The 17,614-nt window shown below is 45.8% G+C and overlaps 1 protein-coding gene across 8 annotated transcripts in view; it reads left to right on the plus strand.

The window, feature by feature from the left end:
- STAU1 (staufen double-stranded RNA binding protein 1) overlaps positions 1–8,475 on the plus strand; it is a 55,529-nt gene extending 47,054 nt beyond the window's left edge. For all 8 annotated transcript variants that reach the window (XM_058562506.1, XM_058562507.1, XM_058562500.1 and 5 more), the window contains 7 exons: positions 471–614; positions 2,710–2,856; positions 4,139–4,214; positions 4,432–4,751; positions 5,348–5,470; positions 6,226–6,311; positions 6,910–8,475. In XM_058562506.1, the coding sequence (XP_058418489.1) occupies positions 471–614; positions 2,710–2,856; positions 4,139–4,214; positions 4,432–4,751; positions 5,348–5,470; positions 6,226–6,311; positions 6,910–6,925 (912 nt within the window). In that variant the 3' untranslated portion in view covers positions 6,926–8,475. The remainder of the gene's footprint in view (positions 1–470; positions 615–2,709; positions 2,857–4,138; positions 4,215–4,431; positions 4,752–5,347; positions 5,471–6,225; positions 6,312–6,909) is intronic.
- Positions 8,476–17,614: the final 9,139 nt, after the last annotated feature.

A 17,614-nucleotide genomic window follows, 5' to 3' on the forward strand; every position in this document is an offset into this window, starting at 1 on the left:
TCATCAGTGAGTGGGTGTGGATTCACTGGCGCTGGGAAGTAACTGGGATTTGTAGGTTCTTCCCACGTGGCGTCAGCTTGAGTGTTTTTTTATTAATGGTTTCTGGATTTTGAGTCATTGTTAAGAAAGCTGGGAACCCATCTTATAGTGCAGACTTTGGGGAAGTTTAAGAGTAGTGTTCTGTATTTTCTCTACCTCTTCATTCATTGTCATATGTTGAAATTTACTGTTAAAAAGCAGACATTACAGTGACGCTTGCCTAGTCACAGTGAAATGTTGATGTTGGTTTGCTAAGAAGACCTTAAAATCACCTCAGAGCAATCGTAGAAAATCATTAAGCATCTTTCAGTTAAAAAAGGTTTTAATTAGATGAGTAAAAAAGTAACTCCTGTCATGTCCTGACCTCTGAATCGGCAAGGTTCTTTCTGTGACTAACATGGCACACGGTTTCTGCATTAATTATTCCTCAGCTACAGAGCAGCCCAGAATATGGCCAGGGGATGAACCCAATTAGCAGACTGGCCCAGATCCAGCAGGCAAAAAAGGAGAAGGAGCCGGAGTACATGCTCCTCACAGAGCGAGGCCTCCCGCGCCGCAGGGAGTTCGTGATGCAGGTGGGTCAGCGCGGGCTACGGGCGGCCCTTCTCCGACCTCGTCCCATCCAGGGTGACGAGCTCCAGGGGCTGCACGCCTTCCTGAGGAGGCCAGGTCCAGCGTGTCGGTCCAGTGGGCCATTCCCTGCCGGCAGACATGAGTAACTTGCAGTAATTCGATGCCTTGAAACGTGCTTGTGTGCACGCCACAGGTGCTGCTGTATCAGAGGCAGCAGTATGGAGCCGGTGTGGGAGAGAGCTGGGTGGTGGAACTGTGGGTGAAGTGTTGTCCTCATTACAGCTCCTTGAGGTCTAGATTGTTCTTCTCAGAAGATAAATCTTATAAGTTATATCAGAGGATCTATTCCTGCTCCTCCTAACCCTTCTGTAGACTCTGGAGTCCAGGCCGGCTCTTCCTTAGATTGGGATGACATTTCAGATTAGTACAGAGCATTTCTCCTTGGTTTAGCTTATTAAACAGTTATTTACATGGGCAGCTTAATTTAATTGTGATTTGAATTTAATAGTGTTTTCTGGTGAAAAACAGAAGACTTAACTCTTGTGTGGCAGGTTATAACTTAAAGCACCAAAACTTAGCCTGGTGTGTTTCACCTACCCAGTCAGAAGGCAAGAAAAGTAATGATCCTTCCATTCACAAGAGGAAATCGCAGCTTGCTGAGAGGATCGGGAATTTGCCCAAGATCGAATGGCTGGTAGATTCAGCCCTGGGCCCTTCTTCGCAGGCCAGGGAAGGTTTTCCTTGACTCTCTCTCAGTTTTGTGACATGAGGCTTTTGGTTTTGGTCAGTGGTAAAGACCAGCTTGGAACAAGGTTGTAAGCAGTGTTGTGTGCTGGAATATGTTTAACTCTTCAGGGGAGGGTAGTGTGTTGGGAGGGATGTGTGTGTGAAGATCTGTCCACATATATATATACATACATGCATGTATATTACAAATTGCACTGATAGGATGTGTAAGCACACAATTTACAAATAATATATAATACATATGTAATAGTCTTTATTGTAAGTTTCATACGTCTGCAGCTTCAGTGTGCCTATCACCAACAGTGTTATAAAATCAGACTACACATAAATACTTTGTTACTATCCAGTTCAGCAAAGAAGTTGCTTGTTCATTGACAAAGGAGTGTAGTTCTAGCGTGAGTGTTGGTTGATATTTTTGTTTACATTAACACATGAGATGAAAGTAAAACAAAACAACAAAGATGTCAGAACTTCAGGCATTTGTAAACAAATACGAGTGACTTCTCTGCTGATTCAGACAATCTTTAACTGAAAGAATGTTTCAGTTTCTTGTACTAGTTACAGTGTCATGGCTGCACACTTGACATGCTTTTAAACATAATCTGGGGGCCGGCCCTGTGGCTTGGCGGGTAAGTGCGCGCGCTCCGCTACTGGCGGCCCGGGTTCGGATCCCCGACGCGCCGCTTCTCCAGCCATGCTGAGGCCACGTCCCACACACAGCAACTAGAAGGCTGTGCAGCTATGACATACAACCATCTACTGGGGCTTTGGGGGAAAAAATAAAAGGAAAAAAAAAATTTTTAAACGTAATCTGCATGAATCTTTTATCCATCACTGAAGTCTAGAAGAGACAACCCCTCAACTCAATTCCTGATTTGTAGCATCTGCAGATTTCTTTGGTGTGAGCACTCCCACCATGGCCATTTTCAGGCTATCAAAGCGACCCCTCTGCTCACGGAGTTGGGAGATGTGCAGGCCCACACTATTATGTATAACACTTGCACCAAACAAACAGAACAGATGTGAAGAACTTCAAAAGTGTAGATGATTGTAAAATGTAGTTGAATTAGGAAGTGATGAGTTTTAAGTATTCATTATTGTTAATATTATTTATTTAATTTTAAGCTTGTATAATTTAACCTTCAGTAATGGCTACCTGTAACAACCAGCTCTCCCAGTTTCTGAAAGTTCAATAACCAGCTCCCGCAGGCTGGGGCAGCCGCGCGCCAGGCCGCCACTTAAGCCGTCTGGCTTCTGACCAGTGCTGGTTCTTTTGCCGGCACCTCAGTTCCTGCCCAGCCTTTATCTGAAGCTCTAAGCACTGATCTGAGCCCTGACTTCTTTGTGCAGGTGAAGGTGGGAAACCACACGGCAGAAGGAACGGGCACCAATAAGAAAGTGGCCAAACGCAACGCGGCCGAGAACATGCTGGAGATCCTTGGTTTCAAAGTGCCACAGGCTCAGCCCACCAAACCAGCCCTCAAATCAGAGGAGAAGGTGACTGCTCAGGGCTCTGTGTCCTTGCTCTCTAATTGCAAGATGACATTCTCGCCTCATCCTAGGGGACTGGCACCTCCAGGGCCGAGCTTCAGGGCAAGGCGTCATCCTCCTGGCAGTAAGCAGCCCTGCCGAGCAGCGTCTTCCCCATTTGGACCATTATAGTGTGGTCAGAAGGGAGTCGCACGTCCACGGCTCTGGGTTAATGTTCTTGTTTCAGTATCTTTGTGGTCGAGGATGCTGTGCTGGAGGGCAGCTTGCTCCTCTCCGTCTGTAGGATGACGGTTAATTGGGCTTTACATCGATGAGTTTGTGATTCTGTCATTCGTGCTCTTAGAATGAGGCCTGCATAAAAGATTCATCAGCCTTAGGTCTTCGTTAGTTGTGAAGCAGGCTTGGGTGTTTCTGGGGCACTGAGACAGTGTGATTTAGAGTCAGGGCCAAATCCAGAGTTTAGATTTGGGATTTCTTTTTTCTTTATGAATTGAACACTAGATAAAAAGAATCCCATTTTGAAAATTTTACTTCTGCCAAGACTGGTAAATGGTACCCTCAATGAAAGCCTTGACTGACCTTGTTCCCAGTCACTGAGTGGCCCTGTTGGGATGAACCTGAAAATACCAGCACTGATTCCTTGACGCCTGCCAGTCGTATCAGTAGTGGCCACACGGTTAATAACTGGACCCCAAACACTCATCGGAGAATCTGCATAGATCCTGGACCTGGCTTTTGAGTTTTTCATTCCAATATCTTATAGAGCATTCATAGGCATCCCTACCTTCTCAGAAAGGAGACCTTGTGTTTGACAAAATTTTTATCTAGTAATATTTTCCCCCTACGTTTATCATCTTTGGAAGTGTCATCTGTCTTTTAATTGGATATTAGCTCCAGGGAATATTCTTTGTTTACCTTCAATCTAACAGCTTCTTTCCCCACCTTGGGCTCTACCGATCTGGTACCTCCTGGCTCCTTTTGGGTAAATGTGCCCGTCTCTTCCTGTGAGTCAGAGCGGAGGCTCAGCATTCAGTTCAGTGCGCTTCGTTAGGTGCTCTTTGTGGACAGGCTGGTGTGGGCCAGCGTGTCCACATGGAAGAGGTGGGGGCCCTACCACTGGGCACGTGGTGCAGTAGAAGCAAACCAGTCAGGCTTTGAGTAGGGCTTTTCTGCTGATTGCCTCTGCATGTTTCAGAAGTTTAAAAACCCAAAAGATTAGTGTCGTTTTAGACAGCAGGCAATAATTTGTCAACAGTTGGATTTATGCTCATGGCTTTTTTTTTTTAAGACACCCATGAAGAAACCAGGGGATGGAAGAAAAGTAACCTTTTTTGAACCTGGCTCTGGGGATGAAAATGGGACTAGTAAGTGTGATGTTACTATTGTCTTGATCTGAATGTGATTCTGGGATTTGAGTGGTTCCTGGTAACAGCAGGGCCCAGTGGCTGAGTTCCGGGCAGTCACTGCAGCTGAGTGTGGCGTTCGGCTCTGCACCGAGGAAGGGCCAGCATGGGGTTTGATGCTGTCTTTCCAGGCAGTGCCTGTGGCCTTGTGTTGATTTGTCTGTGTGTCCCTCCCTAGGCAATAAAGAGGATGAGTTTAGGATGCCTTATCTTAGTCATCAGCAGCTCCCTGCTGGAATTCTTCCCATGGTGCCCGAGGTCGCCCAGGCTGTAGGAGTCAGTCAAGGACATCACACCAAAGATTTCACCAGGGCAGCTCCGAATCCTGCCAAGGCCACGGTAACTGCCATGATAGCCCGTGAGTTGTTGTATGGGGGCACCTCGCCCACAGCCGAGACCATTTTAAAGAATAACATCTCTTCAGGCCACGTACCCCATGGACCTCTCACAAGACCCTCTGAGCAGCTGGACTATCTTTCCAGAGTCCAGGGATTCCAGGTAACTCTTAGGCCTGAGCTGTGTGGTCTGTACCCCAGTTTCCCTCTGAAAATGAGCTTTGTGCCTTGTTTTTTAAATCAAGTTCTTTGTCTGGGGGAATGGGTGAGGGAAGGGTCGTCCTGAGAGGGAGGGGAGGTATGCGAAGTATTACAAGCCTATATGGTAAGAGAAAATCCTTGACCTTTGGTAATAAAATTTTAAAACTCCAAGCCAACCAAAATAATAAAGCCTCTAATCTAGTGGGAGTTATAAATTTAGACTTCAGCGAGAACAGATTCATTTTGCTGGCCCTTTCTGCCTGGTAAGAAAGGACACGGCTTCTCTCAGACCAGGGTTTTTAAGTAGACATCTAGGTTCCTGGGAGATTCTGGAAGCTGGGGCCTTGATCTCCTGCCTGCAGCCCTCGCTGGCCCTCAGCAGCAGGCCTATCTGACAGTCTCTTGTGCTGACTGAGCAGAAGTTGGTGTAGCCATGTCAGGCCGAGGCCGGGGAGAGGGATGTCGGCTCCCTGTTTGCTGGGCCCAGAGCCACAGCCCTACGCCCCATTCATGTTCACTGCTCCCCTACCCCTGCCTCAGTTGTCTTTTCCCCCTTAGGTTGAATACAAAGACTTCCCCAAAAACAACAAGAACGAATTTGTATCTCTTATCAATTGCTCCTCTCAGCCGCCTCTGATCAGCCACGGTATCGGGAAGGATGTGGAGTCCTGCCACGATATGGTACGTTATCCCCTCCATGGGCCTGGCTCCAGCTTGTTGCTGGCCTCAGGGAGAGAGGAGAAGGATTCTCCCCTAGACTTTGAGAACAGTTCATTGTTTTATAGATTTCATATTTCTGAAGACTTTTTTTCTTAGTTTACTGGATTTCTCATTCTGATTATCAGAACTCATCTGTTTTAGCCAATCCTTCCCTTCCCCTGCTGACCTGGGAGGTGGACTTGGATCCTGGAACCCCTGCAGATACTGTATTCCGTTCATCTCTTACCAGAACAAGGAATGCAGGCCCACGTTCAGGCAGCCGTAGAATGCCCCTTATTTTTGTATTCTGTTCAGATGAAATTATTGTTGTAAGAAATACTAAAACAGAAAAGGAATCGATTAAATTAATCTATGTAAACTGTAGTGTATTCACCTGATGGACTATGATGTATCCGTCAGCTTAGTGTCTCTGAAAGTAATGTACTCTAACAAGGAAGCATGAGAGGTTTTTGTTAAAGCAGGATATAAAATCTGGATAGTCTGGTTCCACAAGGTTGAAAATACTAGAAGGAAATATATAATAAAATTAATAGAGATTGTGATTCAATGAGATAACCATGGATAATTTATTTTTTTTAATTTGTATTTTAAATAAAAAATTCAGACATTTTTTGTTTTGTTGGGCAGTAGGAGAAGCTTTTGCCGCCCTGTTCAGTGTCTTACGCTCTGGTCCTGAGCAGTGGCCGTGGTTTGACTTTTCTTTTCATCCCCACTAGGCTGCACTGAACATTTTAAAGTTGCTATCTGAGTTGGACCAACAAAATACAGAGATGGCAAGAACAGGAAATGGACCAATGTCTGTGTGAGTGAGCTGATTTACATGGAATGGCAGTTCTGTTCCTCATTTGCATTAAATTCAAACTGTCTGTTCAACTCCGTAGTGAAACACTTGCCTCAGTCGCTTTCTGTCTCTTTCCCCTGGAAAGTTTCTAACTTTGGGGCAGAGAGCTCTATTTTTTTTTTATTTACTTTAATTTTGAATAGGTAATACATTCACATAGTTCAGAAATCAAAAATATTTTAAAAGGTACACGGTGATTAATCTTGCCCTCATGCAGCCCCCATCCATCTCAATCTCCCCACCCCATCCAGAGATCACATTTTTATTAGTTTCTTATGTATCCTTCCTAGATATTTCTTTATGCAAGTATAATCATGTATTTCTTTACTTATTTTCTTCCTTTCCTGCCAGAGATAACATACTATACACACATTCTCCTCCTGGCTTTTTTCACTTGACAGTACATCCTAGGGAAACTGTGCTGTCACCCAGTTATCATAAACTGAGGCCTGTGCTGTTGGACTTCTCTGTGTCTGCTAATTTCTTTTAATTTCTAACATGGTCTTAATTCTCTTAAATTCCAAAACTGGTGTCATTTTCATTTTTTTCTTCCTTAAAGGTGTGGGAGGTGCTGAACCTTTTCTGGCCGTGAACCATTATAAAATCCCAACATATATACTGAAAATACTGAAACTGCTTTGAAAATTTGGAATTTCTGATACCTCCAGTGGGCCGAGAGACATGATGGTAAAGAACCGGAGACAGCAGTGGTGACGAAGGCGGGAACACAAGGAGGCTGCCGTGGCTGTGCTCGCACGAGCTGTGGTTTGTCCCGACACAGCAGCAGCTGCTGGGGGGAAGGTAGGCGAGGCCTGCCAAGCAGCCCTGGCTCCATTGGGAAACCAGCAGGCCATGCCCTGGGCACCTCATTGCTTGGTTTTGGTTTTTTGTTTTGGTTTTGGGGGGGGGGTGGTTTGTTGTGTGAAGGAAGAAACGGAAAACAGAAAGCACGACCCCTTCTCAGACTGGCTCACTCAAACACTTTGGGACAAACCCTGGACACCCACGCTGGAGAGAGGCCTTAGACAGGCCCCAGAGCTGAAAGCACCGGAGAAAATCAAACACTTCCCACTCAGCGCAAGCTCACCTTTCGAGCGTGCTGCGGCCCCTCGCCCCCGTGGTACCCACACCATCACCACTGCTTTCTCTCCCAAGAGATGTATTCTTAGTTTCATTATTTTCTTTTGATTGAAATGACACTATATAACATTTCATTTGAGAGTTTCTCAATTGTATCTAGTTACATAGCACAGTTTAGAAACTTGTCTGAGACTGACTTTATCAGTAATCTAACCGGCAAAGATCATATCCATGTGTATGTGGTTATACATTTTTATTTTATTGGACTAAGCCAGGACCATTTCAGTGATGCATAGTGTGTGCCCTCTGGTTTAGCCGAAACAGTCCTGGACTTCTCAGAAACCATCAGGAAGTCTCCCACAGTTGTATAAATTGGACAATTTAGGAATTTTAAACTTTAAATGATCATTTGGTTCCTTTTCTATTTTATTTTTGTTAATGCAACAGGACTTAAACAAATGAACTTTGATCTTTGTTTTAAAGATTATAAAAAAGATTGTGTGTATATACATATGGCTCTTGAGGACATAGCTGTCACTACACTACAGGATATGATCTCCGTGTAGTACATGTCAAACTGCAGATTGGTTTTCCTTGAGTGCTTTATACTGTTGGTTACATCTCCATGTAGGGCTGAAAAGAATGGCCTCTGTTTCTCTCTAAAACTGTGTTGCTTCTGATGTTGTGTTACTGTGCACACAAGTGTGTGCAGCAAGGTCCTGCCTGTGGCCCAGGTGAAAAGCACGGCAGCCCTGCGAGTTCAGTATGGCTTCGATTCGTTGTTTACGCTGGAATTTTTTCTCCCCATGGAATGTAAGTAAAACTTAGTGTTTGTCACCAATAAATGGTAATACTAAATTTTTTTGTTAATTTATTCTCAAATGCCACTACTGCTAGGTTGGTCCCCTCCCAACCTGCCCCTTACCCTTTTTTTATTTTTAAGAAAAAAAACTTTGTAATGCTTGTGATTCCATTTGGGCAAATTCTGAAGATCTGAAATAACTTTATATATCAAACCATTGATCAATAAACAGCTACTAATGAATTTTTGGTCCTGTTGAGCAGTAACTAAAGAGATAAGGGAAGACGTGAGTGAGGGCATGGAGGCATGGCGTGGGGGGCGGCACTGCCAGAGAGGTATGTGGGCACCGGGTGAAGGGGGCTGCCTCTGACTTGAACCGGACATTGTCACCCAAAGAAATGACCAGAGGAGAGACTTCCTGACACCGTGAGGCTCTTCACTTCCCTCAAGTGCACTCACACTCGGAGTAGTAAAGGTGAGGCCTTGCATTCTAGTCTGGTTGAGGACTGGGTTGGTGGTTTTCTGTTTTTTAACATTTTAGAAGATGCCCATAAAGGTTGTTCACTGTAAAACCAGCCTAAGGATTGGACTTCACAATGACTGAAAGTGATCGGAAGGTTATGGGAAAACACTAAGGGGCAGAAGGGGATACAACATTGCAGGGATAAAAGCGGTGAAAGGAACCAAAGACATTTTCCCTTCCCCAGTCCTGGATTCAGGCATTTCTCCAAGGACCCCTGGTCCCTTTTAGTGACAGCATTTAGCAACCAAGATCTGGGTGCTTTGAGCACTCCCTGCAACACAACGGACTGTTGTTTCTAGGCCCTCTGTGCAGACGGCTAGGAAATATGTCTGTGTATGTATGTACATATATGTGTGTGTGTGTATATTTTTCAAAGCCCTGTGTTTATACTGATAGTTCCAGCACCTCGAGGTTCTTCACTGCCTTCCCCCTTCTATGTTTTTAGTACTTTCTCCAACACTGAGTTTGTAGCCAACCTCACAGCCTTGCCAGCCGCCTTCTCCACTCGTCACTTCTGCCCTGCGTTAGGTGTCTGCTGGGGGTGTGCTGCCTCTGCCCAGCTCTCCCCTCCTCCCTGCCTCACGGTTTGCCCACCGGTGGCCCTCCACGCTGCGAGGGAAAGAAGGGAAGGGCAGGGCAGTACAGTCTTAGAAGTAATTCACAACTTCCAGTTGGCCGTTGCCAATTGGCTTTCATTGACAGCGCTCTAAAAAGGGAAAATTTCCCCTTAATATCAGGGATGTTGTTAGGAAGGATTTCTAGGTTTCTTTGACAAAAGGTTTTTCGAAGGTGATACATCTCTGGCTGCTTTGGAAAGACGTCCAGATGGGATGTCCTTGATTGTCCTTAGATTATAACCTCTCAAACCATCCTTGCCTCTGGGAAGATGCTGTAGCTGTCCTTGCCTGCTGAGGACTGGCTCATTGCAGTACCTCTTACCGAGCATCTCAGTGGGCTCTGGGAGAGCTGCCTGAGAATCGAGAGTTTGCACTAAATTTTATCCCAACATGATCTCTCTTTACGAATTGCAAGGACCTTTGAGCCAAAACTTGGTACTTCTGCTCTTGGGACAATATATGCAATCCTGGTGTCCAGACTGTAGGCAGAAAAGCAGACAGGAAGGCACCTGAGAGGCAGGTCTGAAATAATCAAAGGTGCTGTAAGTGGGTAAGGTAAGACTGTGGGTGTTAGGATTTGTGGAGCCTTGATCCTCAAAGGCAGAGAGGCTCCTGTGGTCCTTGGGATAGACAAGCTTGGGACTCAGTCACCCCACAGTGAGTGTGTTGATGTTATGTCATGACTTTGTCAAGTTCCTCTTATGACAAAGAGATTTTCATGAGTAAAGATGATTTCCCCTTAGCTGGATTGTTTTTTGCAAGGAAAGGTTCACCCTGAACTAACATCTGTTGCCCATCTTCATTTTTTTTTTAACCTCCCCAAAGCCCCAGTGCATGATTGTATATATCCTAGTTGTTAAGTCCTTCTAGTTCTTGTATATGAGCTGCCGCCACAGCATGGCACCTGACAGACGGGTGGTGTGGGTCTGTGACCGGGAAGTGAATCTGGGCTGCCGAAGCAGTGAGCGCCTAATTTTAACCACTAGGCCATCAGGGGTGGCTCTGTATTGTTTTGAAGGGCTTGGTGAGCCAAAGAAATGTGAATCACAGCTCTTAGAAAAAGGTCCCTTCTGAATCTAGGTTTCCTTCCACGGCTCACTGAACTGATGTGCGTGGTTTTGCAGGGCGAATGCCCAGTGACAGCCGCCTTGGCCTGGATCTCAGGGTCTGTTGGGGGTAGGAGGGAGTCTGGGATTGGCGTGATCACCAGGAAAAGAAATGGGCCATTCCCTAGAAACTGTGTGTTGCTGCCTGCTGTATAGGAGCTAGCATGAGCTCAGTAGAATATGCCTATCCAGGAAGTAACTCAAGGATGGAGATGTGTATCTTTTTGTTTGCATGTAACTCAGTGTTACAAACTTCCATCACTACCATCTCTGGTTTAAGTGCTTAAATGTCTGTGCCCGTAAAAAGACAAGAAAAAGTTATATGAAATTTCCAAATCCATAAATAATGGAATTGCCAAGCACTTAAGCATTTGCTGGATTGGCAAGAACGAGTTAGCCAATTTTCTTAAATCAGCTTTTAAAGAAATGTATGTTCTTTTAAGAGGCAATGGCTAACTCAGACAGGTGGAGGTGGAGGTTTCAATTCATGAAAGCAGCACAGTGATTTTCTTAGAATTTCTTTGTCACTGTGTACTTGCAGTGGTGTGATTAATGTACATATACAGAGTGTATAAATATGGAATATACATGTGAAGCTATAGTTTTTAAAACATCATATTCTAATTAGACTTCTTTGTCATTTATTTTTTTTTTTAAAGATTTTATTTATTTATTTTTTTTCCCCCAAAGCCCCAGTAGATAGTTGTGTGTCATAGCTGCACATCCTTCTAGTTGCTGTATGTGGGACGTGGCCTCAGCACGGCCGGAGAAGCGGTGTGTCGGTGCGCGCCCTGGATCCGAACCCAGGCCGCCTGCAGCGGAGCGCGCGCACTTAACCGCTAAGCCACGGGGCCGGCCCCTTCTTTGTAATTTAAATGGCATCTCAATTTTATTAGCAAGTCATATATAATTTAGAGAATTTGTACTCCTTTCCTTAATGTGTTTAATAACCCGTTTAATATTTTTAAAATATTTCCTTTGTACATTCTTTCATATTTATCAAAACCTACTTTGACAGAAACACCCACTAGGCCTGCAGTGACAATAGTAAAGTAGTCCTTGTGTAGTGGTAATTTTAAAAATGATTTTTTAATTTAAAAGTAAATTGTGAAAAATTTGGAAGTTATCCCTAAGCCCTCCATCCAAATACAAATCTTATTTTTTCCACTCCCTTTCACACGCAGTTCTTCCACAGTTGTGTCTGTAGTGCACACGCGATGGTGCTGTCCATTGTGAAGCTGAGCTGTGAGGTATGCTCTGAACCTGAAGGTTGGTGGGGTGCAGGCATGAGCACGTATACCAGCCCCCACAGCCGCCCCATAGAAGCTGCTCCAGTCTCACTGGATCCAGCCTTCAGCTCATCTTGGATGTTCCCACTTCCTTAGGCTGCAGTAGAAGCAGCCATGGGGGGTCTCTCTCTCTGACCTTCGACATTGCTGAGTTTGGCTGGATTAGTAGGCAGTTGGTGCCACTTTGGAGTGAGGATCTATCCAAATCCTGTGTCATTTCTTCAAACTGTTCTGCCTTTTCAATTGTGTAGTAGCTCTAGCTGCCAAAAGGCCTCCCCCAGGAAATGGCCTGAGATTGTCTGTGGTTTGCCTTGGGCCTTTGTTTTTCTGTGCAAATATCCACTGAGGTCTGACTGGTTGGTGTCTCTGTCCTGTATGCTGAACATATGCTCACCAGGTGGATTGTTAGAAATGTGCTGGTAGGGCCGGCCCCGTGGCATAGTGGTTGGGGCCTAGCGGTTAAGTGCGCGTGCTCTGCTGCTGGTGGCCCGGGTTCGGGTCCCGGGTGCGCACTGACGCACCGCTTGGCCGTGGTGGCGTCCCACATTAAAGTGGAGGAAGGTGGGCATGGATGTTAGCCCAGGGCCAGTCTTCCTCAGCAGAAAGAGGAGGATTGGCAGATCAGCTTAGGGCTGATCTTCCTCACAAAAAAAAAGAAAAAAGAAGAAGAAACGTGCTGGCAATTTGGGAATGCATGCCTGAAAATTCTCCTCTGGGCCCTGGTAAGTTACTTTCCTGTCTGATTGGCCCCTTGGATTCATGGACGAGAACATGTAAACGTGGTTAAAGGCTGAATCAGACTCCAGCTAAGAAAACTGGAAATGCTCAGACCTCCCCTGGCCCAGGGACCACACTGATTTTTGTCCATGTTGTATGGCTAAGTTTGGGAGTGAGGCTTAGAGCGTTTGTTGGCAACCAGTCTGTCCCCTGAAAGCCCCAGAGTCTAAGTCTTTCTCAGGTGGTTTCACAACCTTTGTCATTGCTCCCCTTGGCCAGGTAACATTTCCCCGAGGTCCTGCATGAGAAGCAGCGTGGCAGATGGTGGATACCATCTGGATGAGGCTTCTGCGCTGTGAAGAGCACATGTAAATAGATCACCTCGTGAAGTGCTAAGATGCTGTAATGCAGGTGGGCGAATGTTCACATTTGGCGGAGGAGGAATCAAAACCAAAGCTGGTTGGAGGCTGCATAAGAGAGCAAGGCGTGCGCTGAACGGGGGCACAGCTGCGGACCCAGCAGGTCGATCCTGACTTCGTCACCTCTTCACTGAGACCTCAGACAAATTATTTCACCTCTCTGTGCCTGTTTTCCCAGCTTTGTAAATTGGAAAATAACTTATCTCACAAAGTTAAGACAGTATGTGTAAGAAGCCTTCTCAAGAGTGCTCAGTGTTGTCAGTGCTTGGTAAATATTCTGTTCTTATGGCCCAGAGACACACTTGGAAGCCAGTTGCTCCCAGTTTGCCTCTGTAGTCCCACCACTTAGGGTGGCTGCCGGAGAGAGGAACTTGCCCAGTGCACTGCTGGAGACATTTTGAGTCTTATTCCTCCTTAGGCACTCTTCCTCTTTCTGTCCTTCTGTCCAGTTCAAGGGCTCTCCTCCCCGGGACACAGATACCAGTCCACTTCCAAGTCTCTCCCAAGAAAAAGTGTGGAGACAGAGTCCATGAGAGCAAGAACCTGTCCATCTCAGCTGTAGCTGGAGGGAGTCGATGAGTCCTGGCAGAGGCCCCCTGAGGCCCCTAACGGGCCCTACCTGCCATAGCTCTTTTGTCCGCCACTCTTTGTGCAAGACCAAAGCTAAGTTCACATCTTTAAAATGTGATCCCTTCTCATTTTTGAGGCTGTGAAGCTTTAGACCACTGTTCCCCAACAATGCTCACAGCGTTAGCCATGTCCATGTGTCTTTTTGATTGACTGACTTGTACTTAGCTTCATCCTAAGTCATCGTTCACCAACTTGAGCATGAGATCACCTGGAGAGAGGGCTGGTCAAAGGTTGCTGGGTCCCATTCCCAGATGGCTGATGCAGTAGATCTGGGGCTCAAGACCTACTCTGAGAACCACTTTCCTAAGCAATAATATCCATGAAATTGCTAGTGATTTTTTTTTCTAATATAAAATAACTATAAATGATAGATGTTCCTTTGGACGGCACCACAAATCCTTTGAATCATGTGGAGAAAAGCTGCCTTTGGCTAAAAGGGCAGCTGTGGCCACGCTGTTTCAGGCACATCTCAACTGGCTCCAGAGACTGCCGTCCGAGCCCAGAGCCAGTCTGTCCTTGGGACGGAAAGTGGTCTCCTAAGCAGTCTCTTAGTACATTGGGGAGGATTGGACTGGTGGCTTGTGACAGGAGGGTCAGTATTGAGGGAGGGATGTTCATATGGCTGGGGGTTTGGAATGCCCAATCTGAGGCAGTCAGCTTGGTTTGTGTCCCCACCTTGCTTCTCCCTGGGAAGGTTTTGCAGCTTCCCTGACAGGCCAGGGTGCTCAGCAGGCACCATCACAGGGACTTCTTCCCTCGTTCTACCTGAGATATCTAGTCACGACAGAGGAGGCTCTCTGAGGGCTGGCTCCAGCTCCACTTGGGACCTCAGGAATGGGACTGTCCAGCCTTCCTAGGACGCTAAGCCTGCTCTGTCTGGGAGTGGCAGGACCTGGTGGGTGCTAGGCTCCTCCTCCCTCTGCCCCACAGACCCACTTGGAGACACAATAGGATCTGTCTTCTCCGCCGATGTTTGCTGCAGAAACCCAGGTCCCTGGGAGCAGTAATTATTTTCCCTTCTAGACTCAGAGGGTTGACTCTAACTGCTTGCAAGGAAATGGACCATTTTTCAGGTGCAAGGTAAATAAACCTCTTCCCTCATTTAGGTTCCCCCTCTCTAATGTTCTCCTTTTGTATCGGGTCTGAGAATCTTTTCCCTGACCTGTCTCTTGTGGTTCTTTCTTCTTGTGGACAGTACTTCCACATTGCCAAGTTTTTCTCTCACATCATCCAATTTATAAGGGAGGAAACCCAGAAATAGGTAAATGACTTCATATAGTTCATGGCTGCCACCTCCAACCACACATGAGCATTTTAAAAACAGCCTTTAGGGCCGGCCCCATGGCTTAGCAGTTGAGTGCGTGTGCTCTGCTACTGGCGGCCCGGGTTCGGATCCCGGGCGCACACCAACGCACTGCTTCTCTGGCCATGCTGAGGCCACGTCCCACATACAGCAACTAGAAGGATGTGCAGCTATGACATACAACTATCTACTGGGGCTTTGGGGAGAAAAAGGAGGAGGATTGGCAATAGATGTTAGCTCAGGGCTGGTCTTCCTCAGCAAAAAGAGGAGGATTGGCATGGATGTTAGCTCAGGGCTGATCTTCCTCTCTCTCTCTCTCTCTCTCTCTCTCTCTCTCTCTCACTCACACACACACACACACACACACACACACACACACACACACACAAAAGAGACCTACAGCTAAAGTCCAGAAGACTACTGACTACTGCACAGAATGAAACTCCATCTCCTGTGAAGGTGCAGCTGACAAGCTAGAGAGGTGGAGGGTGGGGAGGCATCCTCATCACCAATAGGACTCAAGAGACACTGGCCCAAGTCGAGGGGACAGGAGTTAAGATTATTAAAAAGAACTACAAAATGTTATTACTTAAAAAAAACCTAGGAGAGGGGCCAGCCCAGTGGTGCAAGTGGTTAAGTGCGCAGGCTTTTCTGCAGCAGCCTGGGGTTCGCCGGTTCAGATCCCGGGCACACACCGACGCACCGCTTGGCAAGCCATGCTGTGGCAGCATCCCATATAAAGTAGAGGAGGATGGGCACAGATGTTAGCCCACGGCCAGTCTTCCTCAGCAAAAAAAAGAGGAGGATTGGCAGATGTTAGGACAGGGCTGATCTTTCTCACATTTTAAAAAAAAAAGAGGGGCCGGCCCCGTGGCTTAGCAGTTAAGTGCGCGCGCTCCGCTGCTGGCAGCCCAGGTTCAGATCCTGGGCGCGCACTGATGCGCCACTTCTCCGGCCATGCTGAGGCCGTGTCCCACATACAGCAACTAGAAGGATGTGCAGCTATGACATACAACTATCTACTGGGGCTTTGGGGGAAAAAAATAAATAAAATTTAAAAAAAATAAATAAATTAAAAAAAGAACCTAGGAGAGTAGAAGTAGTAATGTGAGCCAAATTCTTATTTTTCATAGCAGAGACTTAACGAGACGTCTTAAGGTTGATATATTAAGAAGATGAAAAATGAAGAACTAAAGGCAGCACCACTTGAAAGTTGTTGCTTCCAAGAGGAGAAGTTATGGTAGGATGACAGAAACGTTTTGCTCAGTTATAAGCCCTATTTTACTATTAGAATTTTACCACATGTATGTAATAGTTTGAATGCCAAACTGGTTATGCCCCACAAGTAGAGAAATGAAATACCATTTTTCACCCATCAAAATAACAGCAAAACAAGAGAAATAATGCCCAGTGTTGGTAGGGGTGTCCTACAGAAATTGGCACAATCTTTCCACAGGATAACTGGCCCAGTATTTCCACCTTCAGGAAACAGATATAAAGATTGATGTATAAGGATGTTCACCTCATGAGTTATTTATAAAATAAGAAGTCTCCACAGGTGCAACAACGTATAATTATATATTATACTTTGGTAATGATATAGGCAAGTGATAAACCGTATGTAACCACTAAAAATGTTTACCAAGTAAATGTTAAATATTTAAAAGTTTTTTTAAAAAGTATATAAAATTATATATACAGAATGATCTCAACTTTGTTTAGGAGGAAAAAAAATGAACCAAAATGTTTAAAGAAGGTAGGAATATGGATGATTTTTAAGTATTTTTCTGTATTTTCCAAGTTTCCTACAGAGAAAATACATTTATAATCAGAAGAGAGTTATTTTAAAAACTAGGTTGCTAAATGAGGAGATACAATCAAACAGCAGGGAGAATCAGGGGACCCAGCAGGAGGCTCTGACGAGGAACTCTGCAACCATGAAGACATTTCCCTGTGTCTCAAAATGCCCTGGGGGTGAGGGCCTTGCCTAGGCCGGGACTCCTCCCCAAAGTCTTCCCACGGCCCAGGGCTGCTGCTGCTACATTAGTGGTAAGACGGGGCAGTGTCCTGCATGCTCAGTAACAAACACTCCTCCCAGCCAAGACCCTGCCTGGCCCCACCCCCCAACTTAAACAGTTAAACTAATAGCAGCTTTTCTTTATTAGTACTTACTCTGTATATGTTCTCTGCTTAACTACTTTACATGTACTACATCATTTTAGTCTTACAATCATCCTGAAGGTGAATATGATTCTCATTTTTTAGAAGAAGAAATACAAGTATAGAGGTCAAGGCATGCTCAAGTCATTTTGCTCAGGGGCACAGTCAGTGGCAGAGTTGAATTACAATTCAAACCCAAGGTGGCCTGATCCCAAAGTGTGAACCCAGCTCTTCACACCCTCCCAGAATCAGCACCACCGAGGAGCAGTCACTGAGATTTGTCGGAAACTCACCACGGCAACTTCAGTCTGCCATCTCAAAATCTTTAAAGGCTAGATACAAAAACTATCTTAGATGATGGAATGAGAAACCTCAATTTATGGGCCGGCCGGTGGCTTAGCGGTTAAGTGCGCGCGCTCCGCTGCTGGCGGCCCGGGTTTGGATCCCAGGGGCGCACCCTCGCACTGCTTCTCCGGCCATGCTGAGACAGCGTCCCACATACAACAACTAGAAGGATGTGCAGCTATGACATACAACTATCTACTGGGGCTTTGGGGCAGAAAAATAAATAAATAAATAAAATTATATATATGAAAAAAACCCCTCAATTTATGGCTT

Source organism: Diceros bicornis, chromosome 19 (assembly GCF_020826845.1).
Source record: "Diceros bicornis minor isolate mBicDic1 chromosome 19, mDicBic1.mat.cur, whole genome shotgun sequence".
Classification (NCBI taxonomy): Eukaryota; Metazoa; Chordata; class Mammalia; order Perissodactyla; family Rhinocerotidae; genus Diceros; species Diceros bicornis.